This window comes from Carcharhinus amblyrhynchos, chromosome 15 (genome assembly GCF_965287045.1).
Source record: "Carcharhinus amblyrhynchos chromosome 15, sCarAmb.v2.hapA, whole genome shotgun sequence".
NCBI classification, from domain to species: domain Eukaryota; kingdom Metazoa; phylum Chordata; class Chondrichthyes; order Carcharhiniformes; family Carcharhinidae; genus Carcharhinus; species Carcharhinus amblyrhynchos.
This window is the reverse complement of record NC_137338.1, coordinates 27,563,828-27,581,094: the sequence shown is the minus strand read 5'-3', so window position 1 is coordinate 27,581,094 and position 17,267 is coordinate 27,563,828. Positions and strand designations below refer to the sequence as shown.

The window sequence follows — 17,267 nt, the reverse complement described above, 5'->3', positions numbered from 1 at the left end:
TCTTCACTCGGAAGGTAGCAAACCTGTGAAATTGTCTACCACGAAAGGCTGTAGAGACCAAATCGTAGAATCCCTACAGTGCAGAGGAGGCCATTTGGCCCATTTGGGTCTGCACTAACTCTCTGGCAAACCATCTTACACAGGCACCCCCCCGCCCCACTGCTTTATCCCTGCAGCCCCACTATTTAACCCACTAATCTCCCTAACCTACACATGACCAATCCATCTAACCTGCACATCTTTGGACTGTGTGAGGAAACTGGAGCACCCAGAGGAAACGCACGCAGACATGAGCAGAACCTGCAAACTCCAAACAGACAGTCCCCCAAGGCTGGAATTGAAACTAGATCCCCGGTGCTGTGAAGTAGTAGTGCTAACCATTGTACCACCATGCACTATCTATCAGAGAATATAGAATCAAGAAAGAGGTGGAATTCTTTTAGATTTTAATGGCATCAGAGGATATGAGGTGAGAGTGGGAATATGGCATTAGCCACAATCATATTGATTGGTGTAGCATGTTTGAAGGGCTGGATTGCCCGCTGCTGTTCCTACTTTCTATGTATCAAGTTTACACAGGGAAGAAAGTGTGAGACCACCTAGCGGTGACCTGAGATGATTAAATCTAAAGGTATTGGGTGTTTCAGCAACAGATGAGGTGAGATGGGCAGAATCAGGGGATGTTACAGAGATGGTCTTAGTAATGGCACAAATTTGAAGTCAGAATCACATCTTGGGTCAGGTGTGACAAGGTTGTGAACAGAATGTTTAGTCTCAGACTGCTGCCAGAGTGGAGCTGGTATCTATAGCTTGGTGCAGGGACTGAAAACAATGGCTTCAATCCTCCCACTATTCAAATGGTTCTGTAATATTTAACTAATTTAGTTTAGTTTATTTATTAGTGTTGCAAGTAGGCTTACACTGACGCTGCAATAAAGTTACTATGAAAATCCCCGAGTCTGCGCACTCTGGCGCCTGTTTGGGCACACTGAGGGAGAATTTAGCACGGCTAATGCACCTAACCAGCATGTCTTTCAGACTGTGGGAGAAAACCGGAGCTTCCAGAGGAAACCCACGCAGACATGGGAAGAATGTGCAGATTCCGCACAGACAGTGAACCAAGCCAGGAATAGAATGCAGGTCCCTGACATTATGAGGCAGCAGTATTAACCACTGTACCACCGTGTTGCCCCTACACAGCTAGTGTAATGGTTACATTACTGGACTTAGTAATCCAGGCACCCGGACTAATAATGATTATCTTTTAATTCTATGTAAAAACTCAAAAGTAAAAGTCTTACTGGGCCCAGGAAAAAGATAGTGATTTGAGACTAATTGTGTAAGAATTTCAGAGATAATGAGCAAAATAAAAGCACATGGGGAGAGGAGGCAATAAACGGGCAGGGGTTCTGCTAACAGGGAACAAGGATCGGTACTTGGGCCCCTTGCTGTACACAGTAAATAGCAACGATTTGGAGGCCAACTGTAATATTTCCAAGTCTGTAGATAATTCAAAGCTAGGTGGGAATACGTGTTGTGAGAAAGATATAAACAGGGGGATCTGGGTAGACTTAATGAGTGGACAAGAACCTGGCAGATGGAATATAATGTGGAAAAATGTGAAGTAAACCATTTTGGTAGAAGAAATAGATTTGCAGATGACCTTTCATGGGAAGTGGGTGTCATTAATAAGGCCAGCATTTGTTGCCCGTTCCTAATTGCTCTCAAGCCGAGTGGTTTGCTAGGTTATTTCAGAGGAAATCACATCACTGTGGATCTGCAGTCACATATAGGCCAGGCCAGGTAAAGATGGTAGATTTCCTTCCCTAGTGGGACGTTAGTGAACCAGATGGGTTTTTACAGCAAATGATGACACTTCCAAAGTCACTGTTATCAAAGATTAGCTTTTAATTCAAGATTTATCCATTCACTGAACATCCACCCGCTATGTTGAGATTTGAACCCAGGTCCCCAGAGCATTCACTTCTATTACTAGCCCAGGGACATTCCCATGACACTAGGTGCATGCACCAATGGGAACTCTGGATGAGGTTTTGCCTCTCCTTAGTGAAGCAATTCTGAGGTCAACAGCTTCCCTTACTAAGAAACCAGAGGCTGGGGCCTCTTTGGCCAACATTCCTCAGTAGCACGTCAGCCTTGTTTTCGAGCTTATGTAATAATTAATTATCCAGTGAGCAGCAGATTAGATATAACTAAGATATGTTTATAATGCAGTAAGAAATTTTTCATCTGTTTATAAACGGGCTTATCATTCCTTTTCATTCAAGGTCGCTTGGTGGAACAGCTCACTTATATACCACAGTGCCTAGCAAATTCGATGTCACTCCAGCTGTTAAACATTCAGGTCTTCATGGTTACTTTACAAGAAACAGCTTGAAAACTGGTGAGTGTACAGTATAATAGATATTCTATATCAAAAAGATTTGGTACATTTGAAGTCAAGTGCGGCCATTGTCTGTTGTAGCTTTCATTACATTTGTTGTTAGTTGTAAGTCTATTACTTAATATTTCTAGAAGGAATTGTTTTATGAATTTAGCTATCAAAATATAAGATACAAAAAACCTCTGAATCAGTAATCTGACTGTTCAACCATTATAAACCTGCTTAGCAAACAAGATGTTTTACCAGATTATAATGCAAGTATATAAGCATTGACTGTATTAACATTTTATTATTTGGGGCAAAATATCTGTGCTGTTATTGAAGTAGTATGATTTCGGAAAGAATTATCTTATCTTCAAACCAGTGTCTGTGGACCATATCTAGCCCTCAAACTCAGGCAGTGAAGCCCAGAGAATGAAGTTCTATCGATGTTTATATTTCCTGCTGCCCGATTCATCTTCTCTAGGATCCATAGAATCCCTACAGTGCAGAAGAAGGCCATTCAGCCCATTGAGTATGCACCAACCACAATCCCACAAGGTTCTATCCCCATAACCCCATGTATTTACCCTTCCAATCCCTTAAAGCTAAGGAGCAATTTAGCATATGGAACTCCTTGTACATGGAGGTTGCAAATTGTTTTTTAGTGCTACTGTTTCACTGGTGGGTAAATTCAAAATTAGAAAATCGTGTTTTGTTATACACAGCATTACATAATGAGGTCCTGAGGTGCAGTGGGCAGTGTCCCTGCTTCTGAGCCAGGTTTGAATCCCAATCCAATACTCAATGGCCAAGGGAAATACATTCATAATGAGACCAAGTAGGTTGAGTGTCAACCTGTAAAATCCTTCCACCACTCTTGGATGTCTGGCGGTAAAAGCAGGAGAGACTCCTGATCAGCCACGTTTGATATGGAGCGGTGCTCCTCAAACTATCGACTTTCGAGGGAAAACACTCAATATGGGAAAATCTGCCTTGTGCACCGCTAGGTGTGGGAAGGAAGAAAGAAGACTATTTCATTGATGGATAAATCCTAAATTAGAAAATTGTGTTTTGTTATACATAGCATTGCATAGGGAGATTATAGGGAGGGTGGGGTGGCACGGTGGCACAGTGGTTAGCACTGTTGCTTCACAGCGCCAGGGACCCGTGTTTGATTCCTGACTTGGGTCACTGTCTGTGCGGAATCTGCATGTTCTCCTTGTGTCTGTGTGGGTTTCCTCCAGGTGCTCTGGTTTCCTCCCACAGCCCAAAGATGCGCAGGTTAGGTGCATTGGCCATGCTAAATTCTCCCTCAGTGTACCTGAGCAGGGGCCAGAGTGTACGACTAGGGGATTTTCACAGTAACTTCATTGCAGTGTGAATGTAAGCCTATTTGTGACTAATAAATAAACTTTTACTTCTTAGGGCACAGCATGTAGCATTCTTACCTTCAAACCCTAGTTCAGAACTTGAAGAACATGGAATGTGTGTTTGTTCTGTGGCCTAATAGATTGATTATCAGTCTGCAAATGCTTCCAACTGGTCTGATGATAGGCAGTAAGAGCAGGAGAATTTCCTGTAGCTATACTGCAGGAAACAATGGCAAACCATTACAATACTTTGCAAAGCATAACCATAGGCCAATCCAATGGAAGACCGAGGTCCCCAATGCCCCCTTAGGACATGTTACCCGAAGGGGGAACATTGTGTTTTTTTGTAGTTCAGGGATAGGCCATGTGTCACACGTTAATCAGAATGCTGTATAAAGAGACAACTTTTGTTTCTAAAGCACCTTTCCTGACATCAGGACACTCCATTCTGCAGCCTGTGAAGTGGGGTTATTGTTGTAATGTAGGTGGAAGTGCCCTCTAATTTGTATATTTCAGGGTCTCACAAACAGCACAGAGCCAAGTACCCTGACATTCCTTATTTAGCTTGAACCATACCAGAGAGATGGGATATAAGGAGAACTCCTCTGTGGCCCTTCAAACTGTGCTGGGGAATCTGTTACATCCACTCAAGAGAGAAGATACAGCCTCAATTTAACAATTAATCTGAAACTTGTAACAGGGCAGCACTCCTTCAATATCGCACTGAAGTATCATCCCAGATTATTGTTGGTGGGGGTTTGAAAGCACAGGGGCAAGAGTGTTCCAGCAGGTCACCCTGATGTTAATAGAATACCCTAACCTTCAACTCAATGACTCTAAGTCCTCTCTCCTCGATATTCCTTCCCCCACTCACACACAATTTATTTGAAACATTTATTTTTCATTCATACACTATAACTCGAGGCCCCAGTCTCAAGGGGATATTGACAGTGTCAGTGTGTTCCTCATGTGGGAGAATCTAGGACAAGGGGCCACTGTCTAAAAATAAGGAGTTACCTCTCAAGGACAGAGATGAGGAAAATTATTGTTCATTCAGAGTTTTTGGAATTCACTCCCTCAAAAGGCGGTGAAGGCAGAATGTTCTGGCTCCATCACTGTGGGATCAGGACTGGAAAATTTGGTGGGATATTGAGAAGTCCATTACCTTTAGCAGAGCCAGAAGATCCTGCCGGGGGAGAGACCAGGAAAATTCCAACCCAGTGTCTTTGAATATGTTTAAGACTGAGCTAAATAGATATAAAGGGGGTGAAAGATTATCAGGGGTAGGTGGGAATGTGGGGTTGATCAGATCAGCCATTATCTTACTGAGTGGCAGAGTAGGCTTGAAGGGCTGAGTAACCTACTCCTGCTGCTAATTCATATGTTCTCAATTGCTGTTTCGCTTTGCTTGTTCTGTAGAGGTGGATTCTTAAAAAGAGGGAATAATATCGCCAGAAAGGATCCTTCATGATGGCAACATTGCGTTAGTGTTCAAAACACCCTTTTTGGAAGATTAGGACCGCATGGCAATTGAAGAAATGTAAGTGATGGCCTTTCCCAATGGCTCTGTGGATAACTAAACTGTGCTGCGTTATGCTGAGTTACACAACTAGGAACACCCCTCGCCAACACTCATTCCAATCAGAGCCATCGTCAGAAAAATAACATTAGCATCTGTTTCCATGAGGTGGGGAAACTATCCTGAACGTTCTGAATATTGCAATTCTCCACTTGTTAATTTTACAGTTGCATACAGTCACGCCTCAAATTCCAGTAGATGTAGGGTCAATGCCACCCCACTCACATCCCCACAGTTCATGACTGACTGCTGAAGATCTGCTGTATGTTTGATCTTACACATATAATTTATATTGTATAACCATGCTCCAATCGCCATATTCTGCTGAGCTGGGTGCATGGTTCACATCACAATAAGACTGTCTACTCATGTCAGGAAGACAACATTAGTTTAGTTTAGTTTATTTATTTGTCATAAGTAGGCTTACATTAACACTGCAATGAAGTTACTGTGTAAATCCCCTTGTTGCCACTCTCTGTTGCCTGTTCAGGTACACTGATGGAGATTTAGCATGGCTAATGTACCTAACCAACACGTCTTTCGGACTGTGGGAGGAAACAGGAGGGCCTGGAGGAAACCCACTCAGACACAGGGAGGACATGCAGACTTTGCACAGCCAGTGACCCAAGCCGGGAATTGAACCCGGGTTCCTAGCGCTATGAGGCAGCAGTGCTAACCACTGTACCACCCATGTACTTGGGATTGGCATCAGTGCTTCTACTCCTTTAGTTGTTGTACAAACATCCAGCATAGGAAGAAGCTGTCCAGCCCCCTTTGTGCCAATGCCAGTCCTTTGAGAGAGATATCGAGCTTTTTAAAAAAAATTATTCATGGCTGGCCAGCATTTATTGCCCACCTCTAGTTTCCCTTGAGAAGGTGGTGATGAGTTGTCTTCTTGAATCGCTTCAATCCACATGCTGTGGGTTGACCCACAATGCTATAAGGGAGGGAATTCCAGGATTTTGACTCAATGATTGCGAGAAAATGGTGACATATTTGCAAGTCAGGATGGTGGGTCGTTTGGAAGGGAACTTTCAGGTGTTGGTGTTCTCATGTGACTGCTGCCCTTGTCCTTCTAGATGGAAGTGGTTGTGGATTTGGAAGGTGCTGTCTAAGGATTTTTGGTGAATTGCTGCAGTGCATCTTGTAGATAGTACATACTGCTGCTACTGAGCGTTGGTGGTAGAGAGAGTGATGTTTGCGATGTGTCCCATTCCCCTGCTTTCCACTCGCTGAGTAAAGAGGTTTTTCCTGAATTTTCTACTTCCCCATTGCACTCCAGATCACAAGAGTACACTCTATTTCTTCTCATCTCAACTCTGTTTTTTATATAAATTATTATCTCTGCCAGTGAAGCAGGTCAGAGGTCATATTTTGCCCATTTGTCAGTCTGTTTAAAAACAAGTTACCTCTGAACCGAATGGACAGATCTCAAAGAACTTAGTGGCCGGAAAGGGAAAGGAGGCAAAGAAGAACTGATTAATTTTTGGTGAAGATGCGGACACAAATTCTAGAATATTTTAAAGGATCCGTTAGTATGGGAGAAAGTGTGAAGTGGCATTTTTTTTAGAATGTTATTTCATTTGGAATATTGGCATAATGACTCAGTGAATCCGACTGGAAAGGAACATAGTTTATTACGGAATTGCAAAATAAACCACTACCGTGGTGTACACACACTAGTCCCTGCCTGGGTCTACAATTCAGCAGGCCCAGTCCTAGGCCTGCCTTATAAAATGCTTGGGCAGTGAGTTCCAGCTGGGCAAGCCACTGCCTGTTACCAGGGGAACTCATACTCAATGAGCCTCGTAGGGAGGTCAATCAGTGGTTCCCCGTGGACCTCATGAGGGCTATCACAGTTGGTGATTGTTTTAAAATGCTATGTATTATCTCAGCCGCTGTGGTGGAACCTGCCACAGCTGACAAAATGTGAGCAGAGTTTTCAGAGCAGGCTGCTGGATTTGAATTGGCTTGAAGCCTCCACAGCGAGATGGAAGCGCTGAATAAAAAATATGCCCCTTCTTTCTGATTTGTAGTTACAGAGCATGAACCAGGCAGATAATACCCCCAAGGCTGTGATGCATAATTGTAAAACGTGTTAATATAGCATGGTGTAGATAAATGCATTGCACCAAGTACCTTATTCACTTGTATGAAATCTGCCAGTTTCCTGGTTACAAACCTGCCTGCCTTTGAGTTTATAGAACTGGATACCGATTAGGACACTGCTGGATGTATGTAACATCATGCTGCTTATCTGGGTATAGTTTCCACATAATGATGGAAAAAACCTGGTGGGATCTTCTGGTTATGCTCGCCCCAAGATCAGAAAATCTTGCCTGAGATCAAGGGACCTTTGCATGGTCTGTGTCCCAGTCGCTATGACTCCCACGGCAGGGGTGGGGAGGGGGAGAGAGGAAATTTCTGCCCACCATTTGCATGAAGCAAGTCAGTGCACTGCAGAGTCACTGTCATCACAAGACGAGGTCAAGGCTGAGAATTTGTTCTTGCTGGAGAAAAATGGTGTGAAGGCAAGAGAGAAAATATGTTGGGAGGCAATGGTGTCCTTCTGTGCCATACGGTTACTGGGAAAAGATTGCGGTTGGAATTTTACCACCCCGCTTGCCGTGGAATCGGAGCAAGCGAGGGGTGGACAATAGAAATGTCCATTGATCTCGGGAGGAATTTTGTGGTTTTGGGACCAGTGAGGCCATAAAATCCCACCCAGCATAAAGGAAACAAAGGGAAGGGAGCTGTATTACTAACCTGAATTCCTTCTCAATTTCTCTCCCAATAGAACTGGTGCAATGGAAGCTGTCAACACGGACAGTGCTGAGCTGTTGAACCTAACCCTCACGTTTGAGAAGCTTTTCATCCAGTTTTACAAAGACTACATGGCTCAAAAAAAGCAGGCAGCGGCCTTGAATAAAACGCTCCAGGAGGAAGAGTTTCTGTTTGCTTATTTGTACATCCTGGTAATGTTTGGTATCTTCACCTTCATTATTATTACAATGCTGGCCAGCACTGTGAGATCAAGAAGACAGGAGCACACAGAAGACCCCTACCACACCTACATCGTGAATGGTGAAAGGAAATTCCAGGGGCAAAATTCAGATTTTTCCAACTTCTACATCAATGAGAATGTGGTTAAGGCTCTCCAAAGTCTGTCAGATCAAGATGAGACTGTGACAATCCAGGGCAGATGATGGCTTGCAGCAAGATGCCACTCGATGAAGGAATAACCCCTCCGACAATGGCAAGAGGAACTAAAATACGAGAAATGATGATGGGCTCTTTTGTCTATTTGTTTCCGCAATTTGAGCCTTTCCATTCAAATAAAATCTCTTCAAATCTCTTCTCTCATGTGAACTGCCACACCTCAATTACATATTAAACCATCATAAATGGGGCCTGAGCTTGACTTACAGCCCTCCGCATTATTTATCATTTAAAAAGCAGACAGCTAGAGGCAGTCATGTAATGGAAATTGAGGGTAGAACCACCCCCCCTCCCCACGCCCGCTGCCACACCCAGAAAGTGTGACCATGAATATGATCCTGTAATATTATTGAAGGAGAGCTGCACAGGCAATGGGAGAAAGGGCTTCACTGCCCCAGTCATAATATCATAGAGGGAAAACTCTGTAGTCTCCTTCTAGGAGAATTTCCAAGACTGTTTTAATAACTTAGGGTGTGTGGGGGTGAGTGAAAGATAAGTACGGCTTACACAGACCCTAAAGTGTGCAGTGAACATGGGAAGCCTGGAGTGCAGAGGCTCAGCTGATAAGGGTTGGTCCTCACCACCATGAATGTTCTTCCTGACCAGTTCAAATACTGTCAGAAGCCTGAGAGGGAGTTTAGCAAGAGGAGGCTGCAGGTGGATCTCATGTAGGTGCTGAGGTGGCCTCTGAATGCAGTTCAGCTAGTGGTGGTGGGGGACAGCCTGGAGTAAGGTAGGACTAAGGCCTACTTGTGAGGCCTGGAAGTGAATTCCTACACCTCTGGACCTACAAGGAAACCTGAAAGGGCCCGAGTTTACCATCACATTGTGCCCATTTTCGGGTATGAAAATTTGGTAAAGTCGGGCGTGAGGGGAGTGGTGTGATCCACGCCCGCCTCCACGCCAGTTCCTCCTTTACCAAGGCCCAAAAATGGCTGCAATGGGGACCGCAATGGGGACCATGCATTTAAATTGACTTAATAGTGCTTCATGCCCAACCTTACCAGCACTTCCCCCTTTACCACTGCAGTCGCCCATCCGATTTGGGCATTCCAGCTACTGAGGAGGTAGATGCCGAGTGTCCGACAGCTCTCTGCTTGAGATTGGCGGGGGGGTGGGGTTCTGCTGCTACTCTGCCTGTGATCAGTCGGGGGAAGGGGGGACGGACCCGTGATCAGTCTGGGTGGCAAAGGGGCTGGGAGGGTAAGGGGGTTAGTAATGTTGTGGGGGTTGGGGCAATGTCTGTAGGGGCCAGAGGAATGCATTTTCCAGCCAGGGAGCAATGTGGGAGGGGAGTCACATTCTATCATTTTTCTCTGCGTGTGCGCAGTTAGAGACTCCAATTGGAACTGCAGGAATTCGGACGTGTTAAGCCCCGCCCACAGGCTTGTGCAGCACGATTCGGAATCGCTGATATTTTTGCAGGCAGAGTGCGTATGGGGGCGCCTGAGAACGGGTCTAAAATTAGCATCTGAAACACACCCAGTTTCAAGTCCGCCCAGCACTTAGAATCAAAATGGTAAAATAGGGCCCTAAATGTCTCTTCAAGCTCACGGTTCAGCACTAGGTAAGTCTGACTGATGAAGAAGCTGTCATTAACTGTCCCGCCACCCAGTTCCCGCCAGGTAAAGCTCCTGATAGTCATAGTTACATGCCGGAAATGTACCACATTGCCCACCACAGAATCGGACTGGGTAAGAGTCCGGCATGGGAAATCTCCACTGATCTCGGGCGGTAATTTCTTGTCTCATTCAAGCAAGAGTGTAAAACCCTGCCCATAGAGTCATACAGCGCAAAAAAGGCCATTCGGCCCATTGAGTCTGCATTGACAATAACTACCACTAAGGCACGCTAATCCCATTTTCCTGAACTTGTCCCAGATCCTTGAATGCTATGATACTTCAAGTGCTCATCCAAGTATTTTTTAAAGGCTGTAAGGTTTCCGGTCTCTGCTACTTCCCAGGCCACTTTAAGCAGAAACTTGCAAACTCACAACCACTTCCATCTAGAAGGACAAGGCAACAGATACATGGGAACACCACCTCCTGGAAATTCCCCTCCAAGTCACTCACTTGACTTGGAAATATATCACCGTTCCTTCACTACCACTGGCTCAAAAGCCTGGAATTCCCTCCCTAACAGCACGGTGGGCATACCTACATTACATGGACTGCAGCAGTTCAAGAAGGCAGCTCACCACCACTTAGAGATGGGCAATAATGCTGCCGTAGCCAGCGATGTCAACGTCCCGAAAAGGACTTTTTAAAAAGTGAGTCTGTTTCCAATGTTGCCTCCAATTATTTGTCTTAAAGCTGAAATCTGGTGGGGAGAGTTCAAGACTGAGAGATTGATAGTCTTCTTTTGAACAGTTCCAGCTATGCCCCAATCCAGAATAAGTGGGCTGGCTAGTGCAGAGGTTATTTTACTGGACCCCCAGAGGAAGAAAGAAAAGCTCAAAATTTTCAAATCCCAGTAAAAGTCAGTAAAGTTATTTTGTTCGTCCCAAGTAAGGCTCACATTAACATTGCAACAAAGTTACTGTGAAATTCCTCTAGTCGCCACACTCTGGCGCCTGTTTGGGTCAATACACCTAACCAGCACATCTTTCAAGTTGTGGGAAGAAATTAGAGCACCTGGAGGAAATGCACGCAGACAGGGTGCTCCACACAGACAGTGGTCCAAGTCGGGAATTGAATCCAGGTCCCTGGCGCTGTGAGACAGCAATACTAACCACTGTGCCATCGTGTTGCTCGTAACATGGATACCAGCGTTGCTGGAGTTCTATTTTAAGATACGCAAGACCAATTTGAACCAGTTTTACTGTTCATTTATTTTACTGCTTTATACTTCTGGGGAGTTAATAAGTAAGGGACATGGATTGAAATCCTGCCATAGCAATTGGAACATTTAAGGGGAGGCAGTGGAGCAGTGGTGTTGTCACTGGACTAATAATCCAGAGACCCAGGACAAGTTCCAGAGTCCACAGCAGATGGTGTAATTTGAATGCAATGATATGAATCTGGAATTAAAGTTTTAAAGATGACCATGAAATGATTGTCATTAAAAAAAACCCCACCTGGTTCACTGAAGTACTTTAGGGGAGGAAATCTGTCACCCTTACCTGGTCTGGCTTACATATGGCTCCAGATCCACAGCAACGTGGTTGACTCTTAAGAAAACCCACTGAAATGGAGGGCAATTAGGGATTGCTCAGATCCCCTGAGTGAATAAAAAATAAATCAATTAAAGTGATTTGGGCGGCACAGTGGTTAGCACTGCTGCCTCATAGCGCCAGGGACCCAGGTTCAATTCTGGCCTCAGGTCATTGTGTGGAGTTTGCACGTTGTCTCCTTGCCTGTGTGGGCTTCCTCCGGGTGCCCTGGTTTCTTTCCGCAGTCCAAAGGTGTGTGGGTTAGGTTGATTAGCCATGCTAAATTAACCCTAGTGTCAGGGGATTAGCAGGATAAATAGTGAGGAGTTATGGGAATAGGGCCTGGTTGAGATTGTTGTTGGGGCAAGCTCGATGAGCTGAACAGCCTCCTTCCACACTGTAGGGATTCAAAAATTCTATGTAATAAAAACCCAGAATAAAAAGCTAGTATCTGTAATGGTGGTCATGAAACTTCTGAGTTGTCAGAAAAATCCATCTCGTTCTCTAATGTCCATCAGGAAAAGAACCCACTGTGCTTATCTGGTCGAGCCTACACTTGACTCCAGACCTGCAGCAATATGTTGGACTCTCTTGCCTACTGACATGGCCTAGCAAGCCACCTAGTTCAAAAAGGTGGCACAATATCATCTCCTCAAGGGCAGTTATGCAGGGACAATAAAAGATGTCCTACCCAGCCATGTCCACGGCGTGTGAATGAATAAGGAAAAGGACGACTACTAGGAATTACTCATAAAATAATTCCAGAGCTATGTGTTTGTACCTAGAATCACCTTTAGATTACCATAAAGTGCAGTAAATTTTAAAAATAGTAGTGCAATTATTCTAGAGATGAATGATGTAGTCAGTGCACAGGATAAAAGGGTGCAAGATCACTTCAGTTCATAGGGATGCAGCAAAAGAAGTTTGAATAATAGTGCCATATAAATCAATGAGCCGATAGCGAAATGCTCAATTCTAAATTGAACTTTCTCTACTCAGGCTTCTTTTAAAGGGAAGTCTTTCATTCTGCAAGAATCTTATGCTTCACAGTCTCCTTGCTTGATTGATTTGTACCATTGCACTGTTTTGCAATCATTAAAGCACAGGTTCAAAAGAAATTTTTAATAGCATGAAATAGTTAAAGCTGCTGTGGAGCCCATGTCAAAGTCTCACTGGAGTTTTGTTTTTGTATTTGTGCACAGCACCAAGATAAGGAGTCAAAATGTCAGCATGGTGCCCAAATAAATTTTACAATGTCAACCAGTCAATTGTGCAACTGGGTTATTCATTGACTTACTGCAACAAACACTGTTACCAAGGTCTTGAGCCTGATGTGTCACTTTGAAAGTTCCTTGAGAGTAATACACAAATCCATTTGATAATTATACACAGTGCTTTGGCCCACAGTTCATATGTGAAGCTTTCAGTTGGATCTGTGACCTTAACTTAGTTAGACAGGGGTTGCTGTGTAAAGAATTGCACATGAAAAATTAAACATAGCGCAGATATGCATAATTAAACACAGCGAAGGATGAAAGTAATGTGACAGTTAGAGGAAAGTTCTGAAGAAAGAACACTATTGAGTTAAGGCCTTCTGCATAATGGCCAACAAGTGGGGTAGGGTTTTACAGCCTCGCTTGGGTGAGACTGGAAATTCCTGCCTGAAGTCAAGGGAGATTTCTGTTGTCAGACCCTCACCTGCGCCGAATCAGTGGTGGGTGAGGTGGCAGAGTTCCGGCTGTAGTCTGCATACAGCCCTGATTTTTACCCCCAGGTCATTTTTGAGCAGGCGGGTGCTGAGATGTGTAAAAGATTCACCAGTTGCTCTAGATATGGACCAAGATTATTTTATCACAGTCATTTGGTTAGCACTGAACTTGAGCACTGGTGAAAAGAGAGACTTTTGCTGAAGTCTTGCACTCATTAGGACAAATACAAGAATATCAAATTTCAAGGGAACACCAATTTATATCACATTAGGAAAAGAGTGCCAATTAGTTGGAAAGTTGATTGGCCAAAGCATTGTCATGGGGAATGTGCCAGGGAACATTTGTCCTCCAAGTTTTTGTTTAATTGAAAGGGAGCTGTGCACACCCAATATTATATAATCTTAAATTGGTTATTAGTATAATTCTTGGCAGATTCGGGATTATTCAGTAAGTGCTACCCAGTCATGGGATCACATCCAATATTAGACGTTATATTCTGACTTTTATGAGTGGGAGCTGGTTGAGTAGAGTCAGTACTCTGCGCAAATAGCTGAAGAAACATTGAGCCATAGAGGTTTATAGCATGGAAGCAGGCCCTTTGGCCCAACTTGTCCATGCCACCCAATTTTTTTATCATTAAGTTGTTCCCAATTGGCTGTGTTTGGACCATATCCCTCTATACCACTCTAACCCATGTTGTCGTCTAAATGATTTTTAAAAGACAAAATTGTACCCACTCTACTATTATCTGTCAGCTCATTTCAGCCATTCACCACCCTCTGTGTGAAAAAATTGCCCCTCTGGACCGTTTTGTACCTCTCCTCTCTCACCTTAAACCTATGACTTCTGGTTTCAACTCCCCTATCTTTGGGGAAAGATGCTGACTATCTACTTATCTATGCCCCTCATAATAGACCTCTATAAGATCACCCCTAAATCTCCTACACTTCAGGGAAGAAGTCCCAATCTATTCAGCCTCTCCTTATAATTCAAACCATCAAGTCCCAGGAACATCCTAGTAAATCTCTGCTGCACTCTTTCTAGTTTAATAATATCCTTTCTATAATCATCTATTTTCTTATTCACTATCCACTATGCCACCAATCTTGGTGTCAGCTGCAAACTTACTAACCATGCCTTCTACATTCTCATCCAAATCATTAATATAAATTTCAAATAACAGTGGATCCATCGCTGACCCCTGAACACACCACTAGTCACAGGCCTCCAGTTTGAAAAACAACCATCTACAATCACCCTCTGCCTTCTGTCATCAAGCTAATTTTGTATCAAATTGGCTACCTCTTCCCATGAGATTTAACCTTGGCATATTGGCACAGTGGTTAGCACTGCTGCCACTGCAGTGCCATGGACCCATGTTCGATTCCCAGCTTGGGTCACTGTTCGTGTGGAGTTTGCACATTCTCCCTGTGTCTGCGTGGGTTTACTCTGGGTGCTCCAGTTTCCTCCCACATTCTGAAAGACATGCTGGTTAGGTGCATTGGCCCAACAGGCACTAGAGTGTGGCGACTAGGGAAATTTCACAATAACTTCACTGCAACATTAATGTAAGCCATACTTGTGACTAATAAATAAACTTTTAACTTGATGCAACAATCTACCTTGTCACAGGCCATGCTAAAGTCCATGTAGGCAACATTGATTGCACTGCCCTCATCTGTTTTCTTAGTTGCCCCTTCAAAAAATTCAATCAAATTCGTGAGACATGATTTTCTACTCACAAAGCCATGCTGAAAGTTTCTAATTAGTCCTTGCTTCTCTAAGTGCCTGTAGATCCTGTCTCTCAGAATACCTTCTCACAACTTATCCACGTCAGACATTAGGCTCACCGGCCTGTAGTTCCCAGGTTTTTCCTTGAAGCCATTCTTAAACAAAGGCACAACATTTGCCACCCTCCAATCTTCAGACATCTCACCTGTGGCTGTGGATGATTCAAGTATCTCTGCTAGGGGACCCCACAATTTCCTCCCTAGCCTCCCACAACATCCTGGGATACAGTTCATCTGGTTCTATGGATTTATCTATCTTGATGTACTTTAAGATTTTCAGCACATCCTTCTCTGTAATGTGTACACTCCTCCAGACATCACTATTTATTTCCCCAAGTTCCCTAGCATCCATGTCTTTCTCAACAGTAAATACTGATGAGAAATATTCATTTAGGATTCACCCATCTCTTGTGGATCTGCACTTAGATGGCCTAGTTAATCCTTCTCTCTCCCTAGTTACTCTGCTATTTGATATGATCCACCAGTTTTTGGAGTGTATAACCTATATACTTGACATCACACCGGTATTGAAATTCACGGAGCACATTTTTCATTTGTGTGGTAGGCAGGATTTATTTTTGTCTTGTCAGAACATCCTGTTAGTGGTGAGTGGCCACTGCTGCTGTGTAACAGCAGTGTGAAATGGCTAGTTTCACCTGTCGCTAAAATCTCTGAGTCACCTTACCCTACCAGAATAAGCTAAGGTAGATTGGGAACTTTTCAGACAGAACATGGTGGCCTTCAGCCCGTTCATGAATTTGCACTATTTACTGTATCTGATTGAGAGAGCCATTATCTTAAAGCTCAGATGGCATTAATGTGTGTCCTCTTTCAGCTTCAAGCTTACATGGCTGGGCAGAGTAAGAAGTCTCATAACACTGGGTTGAAGTCCAACAGGTTTATTTGGAATCACAAGCTTTCAGCTGATGAAGGAACAGCGCTCTGAAAGCTTGTGGTTCCAAATAAACCTGCTGGACTTTAACCTGGTGTTGTGAAACTCTATTTTGTAATCCAGATATGGCCCTCTAACAGATATCAATGTGTTTCACTCCATCCGGATTGTTTGGAAGTTGATTTCTTTATGTGTCATTTACCTGTTGATTTAACATGTCTCGCTCTGCTGGCCACATTAACCAATTCATCTTGTAGTGTCATCAAACAGATAAGCATGTCTGTGTCTTGCTGCTCTGCAGATTTATCATGAATACCCATATGTCTGTTACTTCATATGTAACAACACACACACATGCACACACAGATATGCACACACAGATACACACACACACACACACACACATACACACACACAAACAGGCGTTTCCCAATAATATGCAACACATTCCATTTAGCCGTTCTTGGACTTCTACATAATCACATTGAAAGGTCAAGTTGCGTCTATCTGATGATATTTGCTTATCTCGTTCTGCGTGGTCTAGATGACTTGGACAGTGGCCAGCCTATCAAAGGCAGTTAACGTAAAAGGTTCATGGGAAGGATACAAACATCTCCAAAAGAAAGCAAGCAAACTACAATTATTAACCATATGGTCCTAACTTTCCCCTAGAATGTTCATCGGAGCTGGATTGAAATTTTCCAATAAATTATAGGATGATCTATTCCTATTCCCAAAGGTTGCCGATCATCAAATTCAATATCCTGATCCCCCTTTCCCCCATATCCCATGATCCCTTTAGCCCTACGAGCTATATCAAATTTCTTCTTGAAATCAGACAACGTTTTGGCCTCAACTACTTTCTGTGGTAATGAATTCCACACATTCACCACTCTCTGGATGAAGAAACTTCTCCTCACCTCAGTACTAAAAGATTAACCCCTTATCCTCAACTATGTGTGTTCTGGACTCCCCCACCATCAGGAACATTCTTTTGGAATCTACTCTGCCTAATCCTGTTGGAATTAAGTTTCTATGAGATCCCTCTCACTCTTTCAAACTCCAATGACTATAATCCCAACCAATTTAATCTCTCCTCATTTGACAGTCCCACCATCCCAAGAATCAGCCTGGTAAACCTTTGCTGCACTGCCTCCATAGCAAGGACATC

At 43.7% G+C, this 17,267-nt stretch overlaps 1 protein-coding gene across 1 annotated transcript; it reads left to right on the top strand.

Moving 5' to 3' along the window:
- The first annotated feature begins 1,046 nt into the window (after positions 1 to 1,046).
- LOC145352940 (potassium voltage-gated channel subfamily E member 2-like) lies at positions 1,047 to 8,693 on the top strand. The gene is made up of 3 exons (XM_080203246.1): positions 1,047 to 2,404; positions 5,176 to 5,296; positions 8,133 to 8,693. Exons 2-3 carry the CDS (start codon positions 5,280 to 5,282, stop codon positions 8,539 to 8,541), a joined length of 426 nt encoding a protein of 141 aa, XP_080059372.1. The 5' UTR covers positions 1,047 to 2,404; positions 5,176 to 5,279; the 3' UTR covers positions 8,542 to 8,693.
- Positions 8,694 to 17,267: the final 8,574 nt, after the last annotated feature.